General features: G+C 34.9%; 4 protein-coding genes across 12 annotated transcripts; 3 read left to right on the top strand and 1 right to left on the bottom strand.

The window, feature by feature from the left end:
- The first annotated feature begins 4,739 nt into the window (after positions 1 to 4,739).
- Positions 4,740 to 8,548, top strand: LOC105140136 (glycerol-3-phosphate acyltransferase 3-like). The gene is made up of 12 exons (XM_011046842.1): positions 4,740 to 4,923; positions 5,070 to 5,127; positions 5,585 to 5,703; positions 6,004 to 6,103; positions 6,272 to 6,367; positions 6,481 to 6,577; positions 6,899 to 6,986; positions 7,068 to 7,164; positions 7,240 to 7,325; positions 7,459 to 7,578; positions 7,729 to 7,827; positions 8,267 to 8,548. The coding sequence occupies exons 1-12, from the start codon at positions 4,805 to 4,807 to the stop codon at positions 8,313 to 8,315; spliced, it is 1,128 nt and encodes a 375-aa protein (XP_011045144.1). The 5' UTR covers positions 4,740 to 4,804; the 3' UTR covers positions 8,316 to 8,548.
- A 670-nt stretch (positions 8,549 to 9,218) lies between these two features.
- LOC105140115 (lysM domain-containing GPI-anchored protein 2-like) lies at positions 9,219 to 14,413 on the top strand. Of its 3 annotated transcripts, none has more exons than XM_011046823.1 (4): positions 9,219 to 10,311; positions 13,613 to 13,733; positions 13,837 to 14,036; positions 14,161 to 14,413. In XM_011046823.1, the coding sequence occupies exons 1-4, from the start codon at positions 9,666 to 9,668 to the stop codon at positions 14,262 to 14,264; spliced, it is 1,071 nt and encodes a 356-aa protein (XP_011045125.1). In that variant the 5' UTR covers positions 9,219 to 9,665; the 3' UTR covers positions 14,265 to 14,413. The 3 variants fall into 3 exon arrangements, with proteins under 3 accessions (XP_011045125.1, XP_011045133.1, XP_011045116.1); XM_011046831.1 differs by lacking the exon at positions 9,219 to 10,311 and adding an exon at positions 11,411 to 12,250 and having other exon boundaries at positions 13,837 to 14,023; positions 14,157 to 14,413; XM_011046814.1 differs by lacking the exon at positions 9,219 to 10,311 and adding an exon at positions 11,416 to 12,250.
- Positions 14,414 to 15,189: 776 nt separating this feature from the next.
- Positions 15,190 to 22,025, top strand: LOC105140070 (MATE efflux family protein 3, chloroplastic-like). Of its 7 annotated transcripts, none has more exons than XM_011046779.1 (15): positions 15,190 to 15,285; positions 15,760 to 16,172; positions 16,576 to 16,718; positions 16,818 to 16,961; positions 17,086 to 17,261; positions 17,449 to 17,584; positions 17,802 to 17,898; positions 17,991 to 18,091; positions 18,240 to 18,403; positions 18,804 to 18,875; positions 18,966 to 19,082; positions 19,175 to 19,270; positions 19,355 to 19,476; positions 19,893 to 19,973; positions 21,720 to 22,025. In XM_011046779.1, the coding sequence occupies exons 2-14, from the start codon at positions 15,820 to 15,822 to the stop codon at positions 19,957 to 19,959; spliced, it is 1,788 nt and encodes a 595-aa protein (XP_011045081.1). In that variant the 5' UTR covers positions 15,190 to 15,285; positions 15,760 to 15,819; the 3' UTR covers positions 19,960 to 19,973; positions 21,720 to 22,025. The 7 variants fall into 7 exon arrangements, with proteins under 7 accessions (XP_011045081.1, XP_011045091.1, XP_011045098.1 ...); XM_011046789.1 differs by lacking the exon at positions 21,720 to 22,025 and adding an exon at positions 20,512 to 20,731; XM_011046796.1 differs by lacking the exon at positions 21,720 to 22,025 and adding an exon at positions 20,451 to 20,731.
- LOC105140109 (probable flavin-containing monooxygenase 1) lies at positions 21,424 to 24,581 on the bottom strand. The gene is made up of 6 exons (XM_011046806.1): positions 24,054 to 24,581; positions 23,658 to 23,895; positions 23,400 to 23,575; positions 22,968 to 23,326; positions 21,953 to 22,835; positions 21,424 to 21,845 (listed from the first exon to the last, which is right to left on the bottom strand). The coding sequence occupies exons 1-5, from the start codon at positions 24,492 to 24,494 to the stop codon at positions 22,493 to 22,495; spliced, it is 1,557 nt and encodes a 518-aa protein (XP_011045108.1). The 5' UTR covers positions 24,495 to 24,581; the 3' UTR covers positions 21,424 to 21,845; positions 21,953 to 22,492.
- Between the last annotated feature and the right edge of the window lie 574 nt (positions 24,582 to 25,155).

Below are 25,155 nucleotides of genomic sequence, written 5' to 3'. Positions count from 1 at the left end.
GCAAATCTAAAAATAAATCTCTTCTATAAGGATCATATAAATTATTTGGATATATAAAAAACCTAAATTCATGGAGGTTATTTGTATGTATAATCAGTATGTTTTATTTTATAGAGTAATATTCTTGAAATTTCAATATTTGTTTTCATATTTTATTTTTATATAAAAAAATTCATATATAATTTTTCTAGATACCCGGTCATGCACCATTTCATAAAATATTATCTAATAAAATTAAAATTTATAATATTTTTTTTACTAGCTATTCGATATTAATAAAAATCTTGCTAAAAAATGCAAGCTTTTTATATAGGCTAATGTAAGTGGGAGTGATTCACTCAGGAACTTTTCTAACAATTTCATTACTTCCAGGCAAGATAGTTGTTTGTCGCACCCTTTCCACGTGACATACACGTCTATCATAACCGCCAAATTTTGATACTAACGAAAAATAATAATTCCACACAAAGCTGAAGCGCGTGCAGTTTTTGAACCCGTAAGATGATGCTTTTGGAGCGAGTGGGGAAGGGTGTCGGGCGGATTAAACATTGTCGTTTTGGTCACTTTAATAACGCTTTTCGACGTGATTTAAATCTGTGCTTTTGTTTTCTTTTGTATCCGTACACCCCCCGCAGCCTTTTCCACCTAAATTTAATATTAATTATCTCACCAATCAAAAGAATTTTTTTTACATCTACTCGGTTTATAGCATATTAAAATAAGAAATAATAGTTGACACAGAGATGAAAGAGTATTGGAATTCTTAAAATTCATCAAATAAAAAAATTAATTCTATCAAAATGGTTTTTCTAATAATATTATAATAGATGTTGCTGACTGAACCATAAGTGATTTTTGATAACAGTAGTTTTTTTTTTTAATAATTTATAAGGTATGTTAGATTTAATCCAAGGCAATCATGGAAATTTAATTTTATCTTTAACGACTAGAAACCGAGGGAGATCACGTTTTTTTAGAGATTTCTGCAGAGGATAATGTGTGGCAGAGTGACTCTGTTTTGGTGGTTAAAAGAAGCAGAGCAAGTCGACTGTGACCATTTCCTGGAAGATAAAATTTGGTGAGCTGTGAGCACTTTGATTTATTAGATCAAACAGTCATAATTTTGATCAAGACTCGTGATGGGGACCCACGTCACGTGACAGCCAGAAGAGATTGGAGATAATCTTTTTGTAATTTGTTTTTAAATTAGTTCTGATTAGGTGATAATGTAGGTGGTTAGTTGACTGACAGAAAAGGTACTGTACTTGCACATAAACCCACCTAACCATAGCCCACAAAAACAAGTTGAGTTGTTAAAAGATGCAGAATTTGTCAAAAGTGATAAATTATTGTTCTCTGAAAATGAAGCTAGCTGATTATTGCAAGATTACAATATTGTCCTCGTAAGTGGTTACTCGTCCACCACTACCTGATATGTTGTAGAGTCAACTTTAAAAGGTTTTTTTTTTTTTTTTTTAAAAAAAAAAACCAATTGTTAAGGATAGTGGCTTGTTTGGATATTGTCATTAGTTGAGATGCATGATCAATTTAGTGTATCATTGAAAACATCAACTTTAACAAATATTTGGTCACGACAATGGATTGATGTTTTTCTTACAACTGCCGCAAGCAAGCACATTGATGTTGTTGAAGTTGATGCACTGGTGGGCGTTATGGCTGTCATAGTCAGAGACTCACAGAGGAGCATCGACGAGTATTGTTTGAGTATTACTAGTGGTGTAACTATTAGTAATACTCAAACATTAAATAATTATAGCTTTGATACATCAGCTTGAATATAAATTATTAGTCTAAAATCTGATTTTAAAAAAAGGGTCTTGATGTGTAGAAATTGGTCTGTTCCTTGATGGCTAAGATAGATTAAATGATAGCCTTGAGATTGAATCTCAATGAAATATTTAATTCCGTATTAGTCATTCAATTATGTAATGATGATCCGGAAAATGCACTTGATTAGCAAAAGGAAAAAAGGATATCATGAATGACATCCATGATCATGTATATTTTATATATTATAATTTTTCTTGAATACGTGCAACCACGATCGTGCCAGCATCATTCTCATTAGTCACGGTGAAGAAACATTATGAAATGCGATGCCACGCACACACACACCCCTTTTCTCTCTTGAAGCTCATATCCATTTGATTACCATTAAATTCCATTTATATTGAGTGTGTGAGGTCGCAGGACTGGAAATGTTATGATGAGGGATGAGGAACTGTTCGTGGATATTTATTTTATTTAAATAAATCAGTGAGTGATAATATCTTAATTATTATTCATATAAATTAGTATTAGAAATGTCAAATTTATTCGGATTAAATCTAGACATCCTTTTAAGGAAAAATAGAAATACATATTAAAAATTAATATTTATTTATATTCTAACCATAAATTCATATTTGTCAAATTGGAACCAACCTGAAAAATAATATAGGTTATTGGATTAACATGAATTAATTATTTTTATTAAAATAATATATATATTTTCTGCTAGCTTGATTTGGTTTGAAGGATCCATTGAAATTAAATCAACTAAATTTTACTAAGTTTGTATCTTGTTCCATTCAAATAAAAATCCGATCTAAATTAGACTATATATCCTTACATTTCTTGGATCAACCCGCATAATGGAATCATGTTTAATAACTATGGGTAAGCCCATAGCTATTAAGGTAATAATGTATGCGAGCAATCTCAATAATAGTCGAATCCAATTTCTTCATAACCTTTTATCATTCCAATGACGTCATTCAGGCAGTCCAAGTCCATCACCATATCCTGGGCCGAAGCCCATAAGGCTCGTTTCTGGTTCGGCTTTTGTTTTGGTTTTCCTGCTTAAACCACGGTTTTTTTTTGCTTCTCTTCCTCGTTCATTTTTGTTCCATCATTTTCTCCTAGGCTTTTGGCTTAGTTCTACGCCTTTATACCGTTTCTGCTACTGCCTGGGTCATCCTTTGATTTATATACAAGCAAAGGAAGAAAAGTAGCACGAGGCATGAAATAAGAGTTTTTTTGACTGAGCATAGCAAGCATGCCCAACTTTAAAACATATTTTTCACGTCTAATTTAGGAACTAATCTGAAAAAAAATCTGGTTTTTTTTAACTCAAGATATTCGGGTTAGTTTACGCGTATCACGATTAGTTCTAGGATTTACTAAACACCCTGCAAACTCAATAAACAGGTAAAGCATCACGGAGGTGACAAATATACATACAGAGAATCGAATCCGAATTCTAAAAAAAAAAAAACAAGTCCGTTCCATGATTGTTAGATTACATCCTCAAATGTAAAAAAAATCTGGTTTATTGAATCATTATGTCAAATTTGTGAGTGATTAAATCAATTCAAAATAATTATTTTAATTAAAATATTATTAATTTTTTTCTAAAAAATTATTGGTATTACCCCAGCCAAGTTTAATAAACCGAATTATTAAAAATCTAACCAAATCAATAAAGTTTTATTAGTGAATATCTTTTGCGATTTAACTTAAAATCCAACCCGAATACAGCTCTAAATCACTGGTTTTTCTGTTAATTCATAGGGCGAATTTAGGTTTGGCAACTATGAGTTAATTAGATGCCATTAATTTGTCTGCGAAATTGAATTGGAGCTCTAGCAACGAGGGTTAACCCTGATGAAGCAGCCGCCTTATACACCGCCATCTCGCTTTCCTGTGTCTTCCATTCTCCTTCCCTCCTCCTTTCAAATATAAACATGAAACAAACCATATAGTAAAGATTTGAAATCAAGAGGTTTGCTTTCTTCATGGTCTCAAGTTCGAATTCTTGGTTGCTCATATGATGGCCACTAGAAGTTTACATGGTCGTTAATTTTAGGGTCTATAGAATTAGTTGTGGTGCACGCAAGCTGGCCCGAACATCCATATTAATCTAAAAAAAATATAAATATGAAACATTCATCATTAATTTGTGGTGGTGGTGGTTTAATGCTCCGACTATTACCAGTAAAATGACGGCGGCCTCCTCTCGAGACTCCTATGTAAGGAAACGAAACGGAGAGGAGTGAAATCTTCAAAATAAATAAATAATAATAATAAAATGAAACATGACGAAATTTCGATACTATTCATGACAGATATCATTAACGACTTGCGCCAGGGTACAAGAGGGAATGGCAAAAAGAGAGAGAGAGAGATATCATTAAAATCTATTTTAAAAGGCGTGATTTGATATTTGTTTCTCTAAGAATTTCTAAATAATTAAAATAATTTATTTTGAATTAATATAATAATGATAAATTCTTATAATTTAATTTAAAGATTTATTTTTCCTTAAAAAATTAAAATAATTTATTTTGAATTAATGTAGCAACGGTAAATTCTCATAATTTAATTTTAAAAATATTTTTTAGAAAGAAATAACATTATTTAAAACACAAGTATAAAAAAAAGATGGGGTATATATTTTGCGGATAAAAAGAAAAAAAAATTTTATGGTTTAAAACACAAGTATAAAAAAAAGATGGGTATATGTTTTGCGGATAAAAAGAAAAAAAAATTGTATGGAATGATTATTTTTTAAAATATTTTTTATTTGAAAATATATTGAAGGAATAATTTTTTTATTAAACTTTTTAAATATTTGTAATATTAATATATTTCAAGTAAAGAAAAAAAATTAAAAAAATTAATTTTTTTAAAAACATTTTTTTTCGAAATATAAAATCATGCCGACTTAAAATAAAACAGGAGAGCCTCTTCTTCCTCTTCTGTTGATCTCTCTCTTTCTCTCTGTGCTTATCAAAACGGAAAAATGGATACTCCTGGGAACTTGAAGACATCAAGCTCCGAATTAGACCTGGATCGTCCCAACATCGAAGATTACCTTCCTTCCGGATCCTCCATTCAGGAGCCTATTGGCAAGCTTCGCTTGTATGAATTCTATCTCATATCTTTCGATTCGGGTTCTGTTTTCGGATACTCTTTGATTTCAAGCTCTGTTTTTTTAGTTCTTTCAGAGCTTTAAAAATTCGATTCTCAATGGGTATTGCTTGATGGGCTTTCTTGTTTTTGTCTAGGCGTGATTTGCTTGATATTTCACCTACTCTCACAGAAGCAGCTGGTGCCATTGTTGATGTGAGTTTTGTTGGAATTTTTTTCCTTTTTTTAAAATACGTGAAGGAAAATGTTTTTTGAATGAAAATAAAGGAACTTTATGTGAATTCTGGATGAATTAGTCTTAATCATGATAAATTCGAGCTTAAACAAGTATTTTAGGCATGCGCTGGGATGGCTAGCTTGTTTAAAATTTCTTTTTTTTTAGTATTATTGAATACTCTTTGACATGATGAGGGAACTGTGTATCGGATGGAAAGGGAGAATCTTGGGATAAATTAGATGAATAGTTTTGATCGTGATTAAAATTCTGAAGACTAAAGTAGGAATCTAGGCATGCAATGGTTAATTAACTTTAGCTAGTTGAAAATGACATGACTTTCTTGATTCAGTATCAGGGAAGTGAATTTAGTTTTTTTTTTTTCAATTTAATTTAATCTGTCTGGATTCAACTCGTATTTGAAAATGAATGAATCAGGACTCATTTACACGATGTTTCAAGTCAAATCCTCCAGAACCGTGGAACTGGAATGTGTATTTGTTTCCCCTTTGGTGCTGTGGTGTGGTGATTCGATATGGGATTTTGTTCCCTGTCAGGTTAGTTATTTGCTGATTATAAAGGGTGTTGTCCTACACTCAAAAAGGGTCATAAAGTGATTGGTCTCCATGCCAATTTAGATAATCTGGTTTCCTGATTTGATTCTTGACTTTGTGGAGTTTCAAGATGTCATAATGAAGATATGAACTGATGTTCTTTATCTGTTGGTTTTCTTTTTCAAAACTTTGTGGTTCCTATGAAGAGTCTGATTGATATGATGGTTTATCTTTGAACAAGTTGATACATTGGTGAACTTGTGTTCATTCTAGCTGGTTGATGTATTTCAATGAAATCTGCAGGGTTCTGGTACTGGCAATTGGGTGGATCATTTTTCTTTCATCCTACATTCCAGTGCATTTGCTGCTGAAAGGGCAAGACAAACTGAGAAAAAAGATTGAGGTGCCAATAATTAATTTGTCAAATCTTTTGCTCTATCCTATATATATATATATATATAGAACACAATTGTGAAAAGTTCGTTTTTTCTATATCTGAAAGTTCTAAATTTCTCTACAAGTGGTTGTTACAAACAGGCTGAATTTATTCCTAATGTTAATTTATTGTCAGAGGAGTTTGGTGGAGGTAATTTGTATGTTTTTTGTTGCATCATGGACTGGAGTTGTCAAGTACCATGGACCAAGACCTAGCAGGCGGCCTAAACAGGTTCGTTTCAGTATAAACATTTTGTTGTATGTATTTATGTCCAAGACATGTTTAATTCTTTGTTAACCCTTTGTTGATCTGAGATATAAACTTGCTTATCATGGGTTGCACAGGTTTTTGTGGCCAACCATACTTCCATGATTGATTTCATCATCTTAGAACAGATGACACCCTTTGCTGTGATCATGCAGAAACACCCTGGTTGGGTTGGTAAGTGAGAACTGGCTTCATATGTATTTCAGATATTCTATCCAATTAACAGTTACACCCTGAATTATATGTCTATCAACAAATATTGAAGGATTCCTGAATTATGTGTAACTGATAACATCCCATGAGTAATTTGTGCTTTAATTTTGAATGAAGAAATAGTGAAACCCCAGCTCTTATCCTAGTTATTTTGTTTTAAGTCCCTTCTGGTGTTTGCTCATAGATAGTAAGTAACGTGATGGACAAGCTGAAATGATTGTCACGTAGGCTGGCTTAGTGTATTTATTAAATTGAATGGATATATGATTGCTCTAAATGCAGGACTTTTGCAAAGCACTATATTAGAGAGTGTAGGATGTATCTGGTTCCATCGTTCAGAGGCAAAGGATCGTGAAATTGTAGCAAAGAAGTAAGTGTAAATTCTGTTGGTAAAATAATTGTTCATGAAAATGATCTTTGCATCATGATTATATGGAATTGTATTTTTCAGATTAAAGGATCACGTTCAGGGAGCTGATAATAACCCTCTTCTCATATTTCCTGAAGGAACTTGTGTAAATAACCACTACACTGTGATGTTTAAGAAGGTATGAATATTCAACATAAAACTTATTGTTTCTATAAGCTTGTTTCTTTAATTTCTATTGTTTGATGATATGCAGGGTGCGTTTGAGCTAGACTCTACTGTTTGTCCAATTGCAATCAAGTACAATAAAATTTTTGTTGATGCCTTTTGGAACAGCCGAAAGTATGAAGCTTTTCTTCTAATGATTGTATTATATTATCCCATTGAGTTCCTAGAGACTACGCATTTTTTCAAAATGTGAGGAGGTGGGGGTGTTTTTATGGTTGAGAAACATGCTTAAATATCTCATTTGCAGGCAGTCCTTCACAACGCATCTGCTGCAGCTGATGACATCCTGGGCTGTTGTTTGTGATGTATGGTACTTGGAGCCCCAAAATCTGAGACCTGGAGAGACTCCCATTGAGTTTGCAGAGAGGTAATTACTTTCTTCTGAGCTGCAAACAATGAGTGTTGGCTGTTTGCAAGGGCCCCTTTTTCCCAACTTTTTTCTATATTACAGTGACAAATGTGTTGTGTATTTCTTAATTATAAGTTTATCCAGTTCAATTTCAATGCATTTATGCAGGGTTAGAGGCATTATATCTGCGCGAGCAGGTCTGAAAAAAGTTCCTTGGGATGGATATCTGAAATATTCTCGCCCTAGCCCAAAACATAGAGAGCGCAAGTAAGCCAAACTCCCTTCACCGTCTTTCTTTTCCTTTCTGCTTTTGAAACACCCGATGATCACACTTTTTGACTCTGCTATTAGTTTTGTATATATGCATCACAATATGTTTATAACCTGCTTTAATTCTGTCCGGAAAAATAATTTCCAAGTACATATAACAGAAAGGATGATGCTCACCCGCCTCTGACAGTGTTATTCCAAGTTTCTCTTGGGGTTTGTATGAGCATCTTTTGCCAATAATATTCTTTATTTACCTGATTCTGCTGGCTGTACATGTCCGAGAATGGTTGATGACATGTAGCTCCTGATGACACATATCTTACTACTGTCATTAATCACTTAGTCCCATGGTTAAAAGTAAATATAATTGCTGAGTAGTTTCTGAAACTAAGAATTCTGTATAAATCTCTGATCTCATTCCCCCTTTTCATTTCAGGCAACAAAGATTTGCTGAGTCGGTACTACGGAGTCTGGAGGAGAAGTGATGTATATTCTTCTTTTCATTTGTTGTATTTATCCCAGAGATTGCTTCCCACGCGCCCGCTCCCATTTTATTGTTCACATGTAGAATTTGTTTTTTATCAACAGTTGTACTGTGGGTATCAGAGAGAAACAAACTTTTGAGGAAATTGCATGCTTATCACTTTCTAGGTTTCTCCCCAGAAAATGAGCCAAGATGTTGTGAAAATCTAGTCTTGTGCCTGGTTCAATTTTTCTGTCTTCAATTTTCATATTCATTTTTGTGCCTTCTATCTCCAATGGTCGTTCCGCTGTCTTCGGTTTTCAGCCATAGAACGTCCTTTGGAGTTTGGATGGACGGAACGTTCCATCTAAATCCAAAATTTCTGGCGGCTCAGGACTGAGTTCGGATTGTTTGATCGGTGTCACAATATCCAGTTAACCAATGATGTAATTCTGGAAAAAAAAATCAGTATTATCTACATCGATACGGTCTATAAAAAATACTACAGAAGTATTTCCTCTTTTGCACGTGATAAGAAAAAAACTTACGCGAAAATGCTGACCTGGAGTCAAGAGTGGACTCTTTGAACTAATGATAATGACTCTGTCCATCTAAGGATAGTATAAAACGAGCACGAGGATGGAAAAAACAGCCAGAAGTATTCAAATGTTCACATGCTTTTCTTCACCATATTATTATTAAATGCGGACCGCAAACGATTTGGAAAAAGATTACTCGGCTTATCTTCTACGCGGTGAAGAAATTTTGGAACTTTGGCGCGTGATTGCAGTAAAGGTCATCGAGCATTCAGCATCGTAGTGTTGTCCTGTCCACTATATTTTCCTTTTGTCAAACCCCCACCCAGAGAGGCAGTGGAGAACATAATCTGATCGCAATGGAAGTAAAGAACACAGCCAGCAACAGAGGCCGTTAAACTTCACCCGTCACTCCATAATCGAATATAAGAGCCCCGTCTTTTTGGCTGCAGTTTAAGCTATAAAAACCAGGCATAAGAAAAGTAAGGCTCTAAGGCTCTGCCACATCTTTCTAGCCATCCAAGTACTCTTGATTACAGTCTTGTCATCCTATTGGCCCTACATAGAATTACAGCTCGAGGAAAGCCGACATCTCTCCGTTTGAACACACTGCAAAACTTCTCTTGCCGTTTCCAAGGTAAAACTCTGGAAGTTGGGCAGGTCAAAGTCTCCTCCAAGTTGTCCAAGTCAATAGTGAAATAAAAAAAAGCCTAACTTTTCCCAGAAAACCAGTCCTTTCGTTCTCACCTCTTAAATTCCTGCCCACATTTGAATTTATATATAGCAAACAAGCACGACACACCTCCACCAATTGCTACCTTGAACATTTAGACAAAATGGGATTTGCTATAATTCCAATGTGTCTGCTCTTCTACTCTTCTTTCACCACCATATCAGTAGCCCAGCAAGCATTCAGGTGCACAGAACGAACCACATGTCGTTCTTTGGTTGGTTACAAGTCCCCTAACACGACCTCCATCTCCTCCATCCAGAAACTCTTTGGTGTCAAAAACCTACACACTCTTCTAGGAGCAAACAACCTTCCTCCTTCAACCTTACCAAACCACATGATCCAAGAGCAGCAAGTAATAAAAATCCCAATCCCATGCATATGTTTTAATGGGACAGGTGCCTCAAACAGGATGCCCATTTACACAGTCCAACCAGATGATGGGCTGTATTATATTGCAAACAATGTCTTCATGGGCTTGCTTACATACCAAAGAATCCAACAAGTTAATAGGATAGGAAACGCTGATGTGATCGAGGTGGGTCAGGAGCTCTGGATCCCACTTTCATGTAGCTGTGAGGAAGTGGATGGCGAGAGAGTTGTACATTATGCACACTTGGTGGAAGAAGGGAGCACCGTGGAAGAGATCGCAGAAAAGTTCGGGACAACTAGTGACACACTGTATAGGCTTAATGGGATTGCTAATGACAGTCAACTCATCGCAGCAACTGCATTTGATGTTCCTCTTAAAGGTTAGTAATTAACCTCTTCTTCTTTAATTCTATGAAAGTTGTAGACTTTTTCGAAGTTTTTGCTAGTTGTTGCCTTTTGTTTTACTAGTTTGGTTCTGTGGTTTCGTTTGATTTGGTCACGTGGAAAAAGTAAACTTTACCATTTTTTCTGGACAAAGACTCTTCCAATTTAGAATAGGTTCTTTCAACTTTTGGTAATTCCACATGAATTTTTTATTCGATATAAGAACTAACGGAGGTGGATTCGGAATAAGTCATGGATGGGGTTGATTAACTAGTGAATTAACAAATCAATTTAATTTTTTTTTATATATATATATTTTAAATTTATGACTTGTTTTGATAAAAAATAAATTGATTTAAAATAAAATCTTACCTAAATCATTGAATTGACCATATTTTATAATTATATTTTTTCATATAATACACAAAAATGTTACTATGTGCATATACAAACAAGATAATTGAAAATAAACAATTGTAAATCATTATCATCTAACTAAAGAATTTAATTAGTGTAAGCTACATGCTCATGAGTCACATTTGTATATTTTTTATCTTTAGAATGTCATTAGGTACCAAATATATTTTCTCCTTTCATATTATTTAATAAGATTACAATCAATGAGAGATTGTTAGAGATTTTCTTATGATTACACGAATCTTGATATAAATAGTTTGAACCGACAGAATTTTTTTTTCTTATCATTGCTCTAAAGCTTATGAAGATTTAAGAGATTTATTTGTAATCAACCTAAACCCTTTAATATTTTTTTAATAATGAAATTGATTCAATAATCTCATTCTTAACTATTATTAGTTTAAATACTATTTGTTTTTAAGCTTCAAAAGTATTTAAAAAAATAATTTTTTTTATTTTTCTCACTTCCAATTAATTTTTTATATTTTTAGATTATTTTAATACACTAACATTAAAAATAATTTTTTAAAATAAAAAATATATTTTTTAAAAATCCTAAACTTCGAATTAACAGAAGTATTTTATTCAAGCCCCACAGTGTCTAGTTTGTGCCATTTTGTTTAATTAATAATAATCAATTAAAATAATTAAATTATTTAAACTCCAAGGATCACATCCTTCGCTGGCTTTGTAATAACACAACAGCCAACCAGGATTAAAAAACTTCTACGAGTCTTCACTTCAGTCAATGTCTTTTGTCTTCCTACCATAGCCCACAGAATTCCCCAGTTTGCCCCATCCTCCTCCTCCCTCCTTCCACACCTTCTCATATCCAACCTTGAAGAAATCACACCAGAGCCAAAATGGGTTGCCATTTCATTCCTCTACTTCTCACCCTACTCTTATGCTCTACACTCCCCACAAAATCTTCATCCCAAACCTTCAAGTGTAGCTCACCTTCCACTTCCACATGTCGTTCCCTCATTGACTACATCTCTCCAAACACAACAACTCTTTCCCAAATCAAAACCCTCTTTTCCATCAAAAACGTTCGTTCCATCTTAGGCGCGAACAACTTCCCTCTCTCCACGTTACCAAACTTTACAATACCTGCAAAACAGCCCATCAAGATCCCATTTACTTGCTTGTGCATCAACAACACTGGTCTTTCAAACAAGCAACCAATCTACACCGTCCAAAAAGATGACGGGCTTTATCATATAGCAGCAGAAGTTTTCTCAGGGCTGGTAACATACCAAGAAATTGCTGCTGTTAATAATGTAACAGACGTTAATTTGATCAAGGTTGGACAGAAGCTGTGGATTCCTTTGCCTTGTAGCTGTGATGATGTTGATGGGGTTAAAGTGGTCCATTATGGACACGTGGTGGAAGCTGGGAGTTCTTTGGAGTTAATTGCTCAGGAATACGGGACTAGTAGAAATACACTAATGAAGCTTAATGGGATTGCCAATGGCAGCTCTCTTTTGGCTGGTCAAGTGCTTGATGTCCCTCTCCAAGGCCAGTTAATCTAATTTCAGCCTTTGATGCATCATTTAATTTTTATTTTTAGGTATTCTCGTGACAGCTTTCGTTATTAGTCTCTAATTCTAATCTAGTCAAAATCAAACCATTCATTATCCCACACGTTCTTAGTACTTGTGGACATATTTGATGGAGAACATTCAGGTAGCTCTAAGTGGTTCATCGATTGACTGATTAGATGCCAAGTTTTTTCAAAAGGAAGTGGTTGAAGTAGTGGGCATATACTATATGTTTTTGGGAGTTTAGGTGAGGATATTTTTTAAAGATTTTTTATTTTTTTATAAAAATATTAAAATAATATTTTTTAAATTTATTTCTTATATCATAAATCAAAACTATTTAAAAATATATATAAAAATAATTTGAAATAAAAAAAATTCAAATTCTTTTAAAAACACGGTTGTATGGAAATGTCGAAAACCATCATTGTAAAATTGAGTTTTGCTTTCCTAGTGGATATTTTTTTTCCTAGTGGTAGTGAGTTGGAAATGGTAGAAAGTGGGAAATCATTAATGTTACCCGATAGAAAAGGCACCATGTCACACCGTGTGGCTTGGCATTATCTACAAATAAATAGCTGTGAGCCAGTCTCGTCAATTTATTGAAGTTTGTATGGTCCCCCGCCTTGCTTGTTTGCTGCCTTTCCTGCCCACTGATTAAGCTGTGCACAGTTCTGTAGATGTAGATAATAATCTGCGGGTCTTTTGTTTCATACGACATGTTAGTCTTCTTGGCTCATTATGTTTCCTAAAAGATATGTCCTGCCATCCTGTGCAATATGTGTTGACACTTCTGCTGGGAATCAATCCTTTGATAGTGCTAGGCAATGTGCAATGGCTTTGTGGTTTGATTCTTTATGCTGTAAGGATATTTGATTCCTATTTTCCTACTCTATCCCTTGGAAAGCTAGGGAGTGGATCGAATCCGAGACTTCTTAGTGAGAGGGGTCCACGGGACGGATGCCAGTTGAGCGACAACCTACAGGCTCATTGGCATTAAACGTGCAATAATATTTCTAACTTAGCAATAAGTGATCAAATATTTCTATTTGCGAAACATTTTTAGGAATGTGTTTTTGTGCATTTGAATTTCAAGTTGGAGATTAATGGCAGTTTTTAGCAGCTGATCCTCATGAGCTTATTGTTGTTTCCTACTGTTAAGTTTCAGGATTCATTTTGGACTAATTATTGGGTGTATGTATCATGACTAAATTATTCACTACAAAATTCCGTGACAGTGCACTGCTCTTTCTTGATCTTGTAGCTGTCTTCAAATGTTCGTGTTACTCATTAATGTAGTTATCCGAACTAATAATGTTCTAATCATGCCAATTTACAGCTTGTAATTCATCGGTGAGAAGTGACTCTGTGGATTCTCCATTCCTTGTTCCTAATAACACCTATTTTTTCACTGCTAACAATTGTGTGAAATGCAATTGTGATGCCGCAAACAACTGGACGTAAGTTTGATGTGCAAATAGCTTTGTTGTATTGAAATACTTACTCAAGTGGATATTGTGGGGATTCTTGATTTGGTATAATTCCTTTTCTCTTATTCTCCAGATTACAATGCGAACCGTCCGGAAATAAACCATCCAGTTGGTCAACTTGTCCTGCTATGCAATGTGAAGGTGGCTTGTTAACAATCGGCAACACTAGAACTTCTGGTTGCAACACCACAACCTGTGCCTATGCCGGTTTTAGCACGGATCAAAACATCTCAACAACTCTAGCCACACAGTCTACTTGTCCAGTTACCACAGGTAATTGCTCACAATAACACTCTTTACTATAGTAACAAACAGCTTGATATGGTATTCTTTGAGGGTTGGATTAACGTGATGATTGGGAACTTACTACATTGTCTATTGATGGTGGACAAAACAGGTCCCGGCGCAAGTCCTGGCAATTTCGCTTCAAGGATTGGTCTGAGTAGGAACTACTTGTTCATCTATATTCACATGATTCTGCTTCTTGTATATCTTCTTTAATTAGTACGAAACGGTGCTTCTCCCTGGTTGTTTTCTTTTTTTGGTTTATTAAGGGGATGTAAGAATACAATTTCTTGATGTGGGGTCATATGAGTAATCATTTATTCAACAAATAAAGAATGATGAAGGCATTGCTAGCTTTAGATTCTTCAGCTTACAGAGTTGAATCTTAGCTTAAGGCATTGTTTTTATCACTAGCTGCTGCTCGTTTGCATTAATGCTTGACAAATGCTGGAATTGAATTGGGCCACCAAGAAATAGCATTAGCTAGTGGTTTTGCCACTGCTGAGAGTGAACAAGAAGAGAAAGAGGCGACTTCAAGAGCCCATAGCGTTGCGTTCCACGCCGAGGGATGGGATCGCTTGGGGTTTGAGTTTTTCTGTTTTTTGTAATATTTATTTATTATAAACGTTATTAATTCACGTGTAGTAAATACGATCATTTTAATATTTAATTAATATTAAATTACCATTTGACAAAAAAAATATTATTTTACAATTATATAGATTAGGTCGGGTACTGGTTAAAACAGGAAACATATTTATCCAATTAATTGAACTAAGCATAATTATTAAATTCAGCTAGGTGATTTGAAAAACTCTTAACTCAGAGCTTGATCTAGATTAAGTTTCACATTAATTTAAAAAATATATTAATCTATTCAAATTTAATAGAACCGGTCAAATATTTTTTTTTTAAGACAAAACTATAGTATTTTAATTGCAGAGATTAATCCGGTTTTATCAATAATTCAATGACTCAGACCCATTTCCCGCGTCAATCCTCGAATTAGGTAACACATCTATTAGGACAGGTATCTACATAGTGGGCCCAATTGTCATCTCTAGGAAAAGCCCATGTAAACCATAAAAAAAGCCCATAAAAAGAACAGCAGCTTAACTAGTACGGCCACTATTTTATAGCATATATAAACACCGATCTTTTCGTAAGTTTCAGTTCAGTTTTCAGCACATAAGACCGAGTGACAGGCACTTCGGTCATGGCGACGTTGAGAAACCACGTAAGTTGTCAAGGATGTCTTCTCTTGTTTTTATCTCTTAAAAAAACCCAAAAAACCCTAACTAGGAAAGGTAAAGCCTTTTTTCTCATCTGTTCTTCTTTTCTTGTTATTCTATCTGACTATCATTTTCCATAACTTCCTTCCGTATCCTTTTGGTCGAAACCAAAGGAAAATTTCTCCAAAATTTCACTTCTTTGAATCAAATTCCCTTTCTTTATGTAATTCTATGGCGAAAAGTTAGTTTCTTTGTGCCCTTTTGTGTATAATTTCATTTCCTTGATCATTTTGTTTTTTGTACTCTGTTTTCGTACTCCATCTTTGTTTTTCTGTACTCTGTTTTTGTTTTCATAAACCCAGTAAGAATCTTGTTATTTTTTGATAAACTTCAGAATAATAATACTTTTGAATGGAAATAAGAACTACGTGTTTAATTTTTAAAATTTGGGAGTCATTTTTGTCTTCTTGCTGTTGCAGTGATATAGAGGAGTTAATGATCTGTTATTGAAGTTTAGAGGAAGAATTAATTTGCTGATAATGACTAGTACTCGAAAATTCAGTGGCAACACACTTGGTAGTGGATTGACAAGTAGAAGTAGTAGTGAGCAGAGTAAATTAACAAATGTAAAGAGGCAACTTTGTTTGCCGAGTCAAAATGAAGTTCCTAAAAGTTTGGGGGGCGGGGATGCTGCGTCGAGAAAGTGTCATTTGTGTGCCGAGCAGATGACTTGTTTGTTGCCTCTGGTGATCAGACGCAGGAAGACGCGGTTTGGGGTGGTTTATAGTCAGTCAAGTTCTGGGTATGGTGTGGATTCCACTGGTGTGCAGGAGAGATTAATTTTAGAAGAAGAAGAGCGCGACATCGTTAATGGTTCGAGAGATGAAGAAATGTAAGATCAAAATTCCATCTTTTCACTAGTTTGATTATTTTTTTGTGCTGAAAATGAAGAGATTCTTTAATTTAGTATTGGTGGTGGGGTTTCATGAATGATGATGTTGTAAAAGTCTGCAAATTGGCTGGTTTAAGAATGTCATTATTGTAAAATTCATGAACTTTTTGAAGCAAGATATTTTGTACTTTCCTTTTCTTTTGTATTGGAGACAAATTAGTTATAATCATGCATCGTAGGTTACAAATATCATCAAAATAGAAGAAGCATTGAGATTTAAAATTTTTTTCCGTGAAATAAAACTATGTAATATGCTTTCTGCCTTCTAGGATTGGTAATGTTCCTTTGGAAATTCTAGGATTATTCATATGTGCTGGTACTTGTATTCTTGATTTTGTTGCAGTGAGTCAACCGGGGTTCCAATCAATCTACCACATTCTTCAGATGTCAAACATGAGCTTATAATGCTTTCTTTGCCTGCAATTGCTGGACAGGCTATTGATCCCTTTGCCCAGTTGATGGAGACAGCTTTTATTGGCAGATTAGGTATTGATCTGCCCTTGCATTTATAGCTTTCTTTATGTATTTATGCTTCATCCCTGATTACTGATCTGTTTAACTTTTTCCCTACTCTTTCTTTCTTAGGTCCTGTAGAGTTGGGTTCTGCTGGTGTTTCTGTTATGATCTTTAACAATATATCAAAGCTATTCAATATTCCTCTTCTAAGTGTTGCAACATCTTTTGTTGCTGAAGACATTGCAAAGAATGCAACCAAAGATACTAATTCAGGTATAAATTTATACCGGCACTTGATGTTATGAATGTCATTTTGAACACAGGCCTCATCACAGTACAGCAAGTACTGACTGATGATTTTATATGATTATATTTATATGGATGGCTTGTTTTACAGAAAAGGGCATTCAGGAAGAAAACAGTAATAATGGTAAACCTATTGGGGTGGTTGAAAGAAAGCAACTATCCTCTGTGTCCACTGCTTTACTATTAGCTATTGGGATTGGAATCTTTGAGGCTGTAGCTTTGTCTCTGGGATGTGGATCATTTCTTAACTTGATGGGCATAACAGTGGTAAGTTTTAAATAAATTAAATTCATGTGCCATTTCGTTTAATTATGAGCATCTTTCTCTGCACCCATCTTGAGCTTCCGATCAAGACTCACTAAAACTAGCGATTTGTCATGTTACCTCCATTTGTATGTTACTAGATCGATCATTTATGGAGAGAGTTATCCAGCGTTTATCATATTTTGAACAGGGTTCACCAATGCGCATTCCTGCAGAACGATTTCTTTCACTGAGAGCCTTTGGTGCTCCTGCTGTTGTAGTTTCCTTGGCTCTGCAAGGCATTTTTCGTGGCTTCAAGGATACTAAAACTCCTGTTTTTTGTCTTGGTAAGCGCTTAATTTCACTGTTGATTTTCTCACTAAATCTTGATTTAATCTGTGGCACTTTAACTGTTTGGAGGGCAAGAGAAATTCTTATGATGAATGCTTGGAATGATATTGTTACTTGTTCAATCTCTTTCTTTTTGCTGTCTCAGCAGTTAATCTAGAATGGCATACTCTTTTCTGTCTCTTCCAATTGTTAATGTAGTTCTTCCACATGCAGGTTTGGGTAATTTATCAGCTATATTTTTGTTTCCCACACTCATGTATTATCTTAAGTTGGGGGTCACTGGGGCGGCTATTTCCACAGTAGTTTCGCAGTATGTTCTCTATGCTCTCCAAGCATTAATATTCTTCTTCAGTTATGGTATTTTGATACATGTTTAACAATAATTGATATTTTATGTTCTAGATACCTTGTTACTATTTTGATGGTTTGGCAGCTAAATAAGAGGGTTATATTATTACCTCCAAAGATTGGAGAACTCCAATTTGGCGTCTACATGAAATCTGGTGAGTTTTTTCCTTAAATTAATATAAAGAAACTAACCAAATGAGACATCAACTGCTATTGAGTTAAGTTGCTTACCGTTCTCTACTTCATGCCTATATATTACTATACTTTTATCTTGTTTTGCTGAGGTTCCTTTTTATCTTATAGGTGGCTTTCTTATTGGAAGAACTCTTGCTGTTTTAATGACCATGACATTGGCAACATCAATGGCAGCTCGTCAAGGTGTGGTAGCAATGGCTGCACATCAGATATGTATGCAGATATGGTTGGCTGTATCTCTTCTCACAGATGCATTCGCTGGATCTGGTCAAGTACTTATCACCACAACTTATATCTACTTGTTTATACTCTATTATCCATTCTAGCTCCTTATTTTCCCCTAAAAGAAGTTCCTCATTTTTTAAAATTCTAAAAATGGGCGAAGCAGTATAGATTCATTTGAATTGCAATCATCCAAAGGTATATTTGTGTTTAAAGCGTTAATAACAGAAATATAGCTGATAGGTTAGTACTAAAGGGAATATGTGTATCCAAAAGAATTGCTTATGAACTAATTCCTTATTGTGCATATGGAAGTTTTGCATTTCCAAAAAGTTGATGTGAACTTCCATTTGACCTGTAATTTTTAGTTCCCTTCCCCATCAAATATCTAGCCAGTGATTCAACACATTATTTCTTGAACTTTTGATGCCTGATTTTTCTGTTTTGTAGGCTCTAATTGCAAGTTACTCATCAGAAGGTGACTACATGACTGTGAAAGAAGTCACAAACTTTGTTTTAAAGGTGGGCTTTCCTTTCCTTTTGTTCTGAGTTTATATCTTGGGATAACTATTTTCTCAATTTGCTTATAGCTCAATGCACATGTTTTCCTAGATTGGACTAGTTGTGGGTGTTTTCTTGGCTGTGATTCTGGGTGTATCTTTTGGTTCCATAGCCACCTTGTTTACCAAGGATGCTGATGTATTAAGAATTGTGAGAACTGGGATATTGGTATGTATGCCTATCTATATTGGTGCATTTTATATGGTTTTATTTATCTCACTGCTCCATATTTGTAGTAATTTGATTTCAAAATTTTTCAGTTTGTTAGTGCTAGCCAACCTATCAATTCCCTAGCTTTTATTTTTGATGGTCTACATTATGGTGTTTCTGACTTTCCATATGCAGCGAAATCTATGGTAAGCTGCAACTCTGTAATTTCCTTTTCTTTCCCCAAACATCCATATTTTGTGTTAATCTTCTGCCTGGTAAATGATCTACAGATGTTGGTTGGATTAGTATCATCTGCCTTTCTGCTCTATGCTCCACCAATTATGGGGCTCCCTGGGGTTTGGTCTGGTTTGGCTCTCTTTATGGGCTTGCGTACAGTGGCAGGATATATGAGGTAAGGTGAACGACATTTGGTGAATTATTTTGTTTCCATGAACAAAGACCGAGTTTGCATCTATAATTTTGGTTTAGGGATGATAAACAACTACTTTTTTTCTGTGCTTTCTTGATCTTGTAGTTGTCTTCAAACCTATCCTATCCTTGTGCCCCAAGCATGTTTTTGCTCAGTGCTATTTTTCTATATATACATACACATAATTTTGTTTCCATGAACAAAGACCGAGTTTGCATCTATAATTTTGGTTTAGGGATGATAAACAACTACTTTTTTTCTGTGCTTTCTTGATCTTGTAGTTGTCTTCAAACCTATCCTATGCTTATGCCCAAAGCATGTTTTTTCTCAGTGCTATTTTTCTATATATACATGCACATATTTCTTCATCCTAACTGTGTATTTATTTGTGTTTTCAGATTACTATCAAAATCTGGTCCATGGTGGTTCATGCATGAGGATTTGGAGGCTGTTCAGGTTGGCTAGTGTTCAGGATACGGGTAACCCTTTTTCCTGTTTAATTTCCCCTCGCTGTAATTATTTAGTTGCTTAGTTTTGATTTCCACTAGACTTAATTCTGCCAGAAAATTCTTAACCAGGCAATTTAGCCTTCAGAAAGGCAACGTACAATAATAAAAAGGGAGGACAAAAACAGAACTTCAGATGTTGGATTAATGTCCAGGTAGTGCAGGTAAAGAGTTATGATACAGGGTAGACCAACATTGCTTGCTTCTTTATTGATGTGAAGGTCATTGTTTTACACTGCTGATTAAAGAACCACATTGAATAGCAATTTTGACTCAAAAGTTGTTTTGTTTCCCCTAACCTTAATTCACTGATGATCAAGAAGTTTCAGTAAAAAAAGGAAAAAAACATTCAAATCATGCACCTGTTGGGTATTGCACACTGTATTGAGTAGAGATAATTGGTTATTTTTCATCTGCTTTATTTTTCTTGCGATTCAATGCTTGTTTCAGATTTAACCATTTCTTTTTGAGCTTGCTAATTGAGCTTGTAAGAAGCTCCAATCAATCGCAGGATAGTTGGAGTAATGCACGGCTTGAGAAAATTTTCAGCTGTCTCTTGAGGCTATGATTTATTCTCATGGCCAACAATTTTTGATTATTTAGTTTATCCTTGGATATACTGAACAAAGCTGGAAAAAATCCCCCATTTTGTAGAAGATATTTAGTTATTCGATGATTATTAATCATTGATTCGTAAAAAAAATCTGAATCGACATTTAGATTCCTGCTTCCAGTGCTTTCCTGACCTGGAGTTGATCAAAATGATGATATGAATTTTATTTTATTTTTAAATCAAACAAGGTTTTAACCAAGTTGCAAGATGATTTGTCAGGTTGATGCAGGCCACGGGGTAGCTTAGCCAGGTATAGGTTTAACTACTGGCCAGTTTAATAACTGCTGCAAGTAAGCTGTTCGGTAATCATTATCCTTTTATAGAAATCTTTGGAGTAGTCTAGGATTTTTACCTAAAATAGACCGTCTTACGAGCATCATAAACAGGACAAGCCTTGCTTTGTAGACAAAGGAGGATAATCGACAACACCACAACGCCTTCATGTTTTACAAGAAAAATATTTTTCTGAAAAATGTATCGTGTTTCATTATTTGGCTATGTTGATACAATTTGCTGGGAAGCAATTGTTTAGTTTTGGTTTATATAAAAATAAGTGTGCGAAAGAAAAACACTAACGAATTAGTGGTGGGATCCCAGGAACCGCAAGTTGTTTTTATTTATTTATTTATTGTTGTGGGATCCCAGGAACCGCAAGTTGTTTTTTTATTTTTTATTATTATTTATTTATTGTTTGTGTCTTTTTTTATTATAATTTTTTTTTATCACCAAGTTTTCTGAAATGAACCAAACATGAGAAAATGAAAAAATAAAATAAAATTTAGAAGCATAGTTTACGTGAAACTAATTTTGTCCTTGAAAATTTACTGAATCACTTATTTAGTCGAGCGTAAATCTCACTCGAGATGGAAAATTCTGAGATCATCAGATGGATGGTCATGCATCATCACCTGGAATAGTCTGCTGGTCCGTAATGTTCAAACAATTCAGCAGAGAGGCCCTTCTTTCTCTTAGGGCTTCATCCCATGTCTTTGCACATTCGATCATTCTACCATATATGAAGGGCACTGATGCATGATCAACCAACAGGAATATTGCTTCATAGATTGATCTCATTTTTCGGCATTATTTTCTCTCTTCCATGCAAGGTATCTTGAATGTGCCATCAAGAAGCTCTGCCAGCCACCGGCATCTCTTCTCTGAGGTGTGCGAGGTTGCAACACTTTCTGAGAATCCAATCACTGAAAGCTGTGGAATTTGCGGATGAATGCGCCCTGCGTGTTTTACAAATCACACAATATTAGTCCTGTAATATTCTCGGTTCAATAAGGCCACAAAAAATGGTTAAATTTAATGTTTGATCATCAACGTGGATCCGTACTTCTTTTGGGTCAGTTGTAAGGGGACATTGCGTCCAGAAGTTATTGTCTCTCTAAATGTAATGCCATCAACACGTATTGCAACCTAACAGTACTCTTTCCTGCAATCCATACAAGGAATCACTGGATCGGGATCGGGATCGGGATCTCAAATATCCAGTCCTATTATTCCTTAGAAATTGAGAGAGAAAAAGAGGTTTTAAATGTTGTTCATCCTACAGTAATGATCGGTTTCTACTTAACATAAAAAGACAAAAGAAAATCAACTTTTGTTGATAGAATAACAGCTTTAAAAATTAGATTGAAAGAAATTATATAAACTTCATTCAAAAACAAACTGATAGACATCTTTTGGGTATAAAAAGAAACATTATTTCAAACAAACTGATAGTCATCTTTTTGATAGACATCTTTTTTTTTTTTGGGTATTTCAACCAGTACGATTTTTCGTTCATCCTAGTAGTCCATATGCAAACTACTGTGTAAAATGCTCCCAGATACATTGCTGTATCCATTCTGCATGCTAAGGCCTCTCCATGTCTCTAAGGTGAGACATAATCTGCAGGTCCATAAGGCTCAAACAATTCAGCAAAGAATCCCTGCTTTCTCTTTGGGTTCCATCCCATGTCTTTGCACAGTTGATCATTATACCATATATGAAGGGCACCGATGCATGATCTGCGGTAATATCGACCAGAATATTGCTTCAGATATTGGTCCCATTTTTCAGCATCTTTTTCCATCGTCTTTATGCTAGGTAACTTGAATGTGCTATCAAGAAGCTCTGCTATCCACCGGCATCTCATTTCTGAAGTGTACAAGTTCGCAACACTTTCTGAGAATCCAATCACTGCTAGCTGTGGAATTCGCGGATGAATGCATTCCCTGAAGAATAAAAACTCCCTAAGAAATTTTGGTCCTTGTACAATTTACATACCATGAAACTTACCTACTTTTCCTGTTCTACAGGTAAAAAAATATAGTCGTTTAGAGAGGAAAGGAAAAAACTATAGTAACCTGCAGAGAGGAACTGCTGAATCAGGGGACCCAAGTATGCAATCTTGAAACATTTTGGACTCAAAAATGTCTTTGAGCTTCTTTTCACCTTTAAATCCTGTAGCTAATATGACCAAGTCGGTCTCTAGTGTCGTATCCTCACCTTGAACTTTAATGCCTTCTTTGCAGAAGCTAAAACTGGGAGCTTTCTTCAGTATGATGCTTCCCTCTTCAACTTTATCATAGAATCCTTGTGGAACTGTTGCAATCAAACAAGAATTAAGTTCTTGAAGGAAACTATGCTTTGGAACCATTCCAAACTTTGCCAAACGGAGCTTCTTCTTGATATCGCTTTCGACGAATTTTGAAAATGCCAATCTCTGTGAATTTATTACAGATAAATCAGTCCAGTAGGACAACAAACTTTATGGTATAAAGCAAACGGAAATTTACCAGAGGTGCAAGAATTGTTGCCAGCAGACTGAGTAGTAATCCTTCACCAGGCTTATGAACCATGAGCTCCGAGAAGCGGTTGAGATACAAATAAGGTAAGGGCACTCCCCATGGATTGTAATCAGGGACGTGCCAATGTTCAGTCCTGTATAAAACTCTGCAAGGATGTTCAACCCCTGCATATATAATGATAATAATGACCACAAGATAAAAAATTTCTGTGCCAAATCTCAATAGAACTCGTACTATTTTTGCTACCATTTGCTATAGAGCACTCCATTGCAATATCCATTGCAAATTTTTGGAACCCCACGACAGTAACTCGCTTGCCTCTTACAAAGTCTCTAGCAATTTCATAATCCATGTTGGCATAGTCCATAGAATGTATCACGTCACCATGGAATGCTTCCGGGCCCTTGTCAGGAGGGAATTCAGGAATGTTTGGAACATCACTGAACCGTCCAATGCAAAGAATCACAAAGTCCACTTGGTAAACCTGTGTTTTTGCTAAATATTAATTAGGATCGTAAGGTTTTAGGAAAGAGCATGACTGAATTACAATCACTTGATCAAAACTTGCCGAAACCATGCACTTAGATCATATCCCACGAAAAATATTGATGTAACTATCACTAACATTGTAGATAGGCATACCTCAGTTGAATGCTGGTTCTGTGTGTCCTGTGCTTCAACTATCCATTTCCCCCTTGAGCTGAAGGGCTCCCCATTTCCACCCCACAAGCTCCATGACTGCATCTCTTCATCGGATGCGCCTTGATACTTGATGCCAAGTACTTTAGTACTGAACTTGATGTGCTTAAGCAAGTCAAAATGATGTGCATATGACTGCAGGTAATCCAAGACTTGATATTGGTTCGGAAAGAGTTCCGTGACTGAATCTGGCCAGGGAAAATCTGAGAACTGATATGCTGGTTTCGGAGTCTGCAGCTTTGTAGTCTCTACTGTATTAATCCACACTCCTCCAATGCTGTTTCTTGCTTCAAAAACAATTGGATTAAAACCCTTTGAGACTGTGTATTTACAGGCGAGAAGGCCACTAACACCAGCTCCAATAATTGCTACCTGTTTCTCCATTGCTTCTTTTTTTCCCTTTCCTACAGCAGCTAGTCTCTTATGTACTTAAAGATCGATCGCAATAGAAGTTTCTCCATAATCTGCCAACCTTATCTACCTACTTCTACTTTCAGCCAATAAACTTGTTTGGCTTATCCACTTTTTTGTTTTTTCACTCGTTTTAGTTTTTTCTTTGTTGACAAGAATGAGTTGATTTGATGCCTTACTTGTTTCAGCATATTTTTTTTAATAGTTTTTATTCAATATCTTAAATATTTCATTATTATTCTATTTTAATTAAATTTAAATTTTAACAATTTAATAAATATCATGAATCACTATTTTTATTTTAATTACTGATGATAAATTTTGAATTATTATTTATTTTTATTAGTTTTAAAAATATAATATTTTAAAAAATTATAAAATAATACTTATTTTTAAATAATTTATTTTTTTGTTACGTTCATTCTGAGATTTAATATAAATTAATTGTTTTTACAACATTATTTTATCATTGCCAGTCATGAGATTCGGGTAATGACAAAACTTCGTACATATCGATTAGGTCCCAAAATATGATCCACAAACTACCTGCATGCACAAAGTCCACGTACTATACATATATTGCATTTACCACAGCCTCTTTTTGGTAGAAGTTGTATGGAAGTGCAATTCTCCA

This window comes from Populus euphratica, unplaced genomic scaffold (genome assembly GCF_000495115.2).
Source record: "Populus euphratica unplaced genomic scaffold, PopEup_1.0 scaffold3.1, whole genome shotgun sequence".
Lineage (NCBI taxonomy): Eukaryota > Viridiplantae > Streptophyta > Magnoliopsida > Malpighiales > Salicaceae > Populus > Populus euphratica.
This window is presented reverse-complemented; position numbering and strand designations above follow the sequence as displayed.

What these genes read in the sequence shown, in the direction of transcription:
- LOC105140070 (XM_011046779.1), top strand. Translation starts at nt 15,820, where the DNA reads ATGACTAGTACTCGAAAATTCAGTGGCAACACACTTGGTAGTGGATTG. An exon ending in AACTCCTGTTTTTTGTCTTG is followed by an intron (nt 17,585 to 17,801) that starts GTAAGCGCTTAA and finishes TTCCACATGCAG; the next exon opens with GTTTGGGTAATTTATCAGCT. An exon ending in ACAGTGGCAGGATATATGAG is followed by an intron (nt 19,477 to 19,892) that starts GTAAGGTGAACG and finishes TTGTGTTTTCAG; the next exon opens with ATTACTATCAAAATCTGGTC.
- LOC105140109 (XM_011046806.1), bottom strand. Translation starts at nt 24,494, where the DNA reads ATGGAGAAACAGGTAGCAATTATTGGAGCTGGTGTTAGTGGCCTTCTC. An exon ending in CAACAATTCTTGCACCTCTG is followed by an intron (nt 23,327 to 23,399) that starts GTAAATTTCCGT and finishes ATAAATTCACAG; the next exon opens with AGATTGGCATTTTCAAAATT. An exon ending in TCAGCAGTTCCTCTCTGCAG is followed by an intron (nt 22,836 to 22,967) that starts GTTACTATAGTT and finishes TTTATTCTTCAG; the next exon opens with GGAATGCATTCATCCGCGAA.
- LOC105140136 (XM_011046842.1), top strand. Translation starts at nt 4,805, where the DNA reads ATGGATACTCCTGGGAACTTGAAGACATCAAGCTCCGAATTAGACCTG. An exon ending in CCTATTGGCAAGCTTCGCTT is followed by an intron (nt 4,924 to 5,069) that starts GTATGAATTCTA and finishes GTTTTTGTCTAG; the next exon opens with GCGTGATTTGCTTGATATTT. An exon ending in CCCATTGAGTTTGCAGAGAG is followed by an intron (nt 7,579 to 7,728) that starts GTAATTACTTTC and finishes GCATTTATGCAG; the next exon opens with GGTTAGAGGCATTATATCTG.
- LOC105140115 (XM_011046814.1), top strand. Translation starts at nt 11,596, where the DNA reads ATGGGTTGCCATTTCATTCCTCTACTTCTCACCCTACTCTTATGCTCT. An exon ending in GCTTGATGTCCCTCTCCAAG is followed by an intron (nt 12,251 to 13,612) that starts GCCAGTTAATCT and finishes GCCAATTTACAG; the next exon opens with CTTGTAATTCATCGGTGAGA. An exon ending in GATGCCGCAAACAACTGGAC is followed by an intron (nt 13,734 to 13,836) that starts GTAAGTTTGATG and finishes CTTATTCTCCAG; the next exon opens with ATTACAATGCGAACCGTCCG.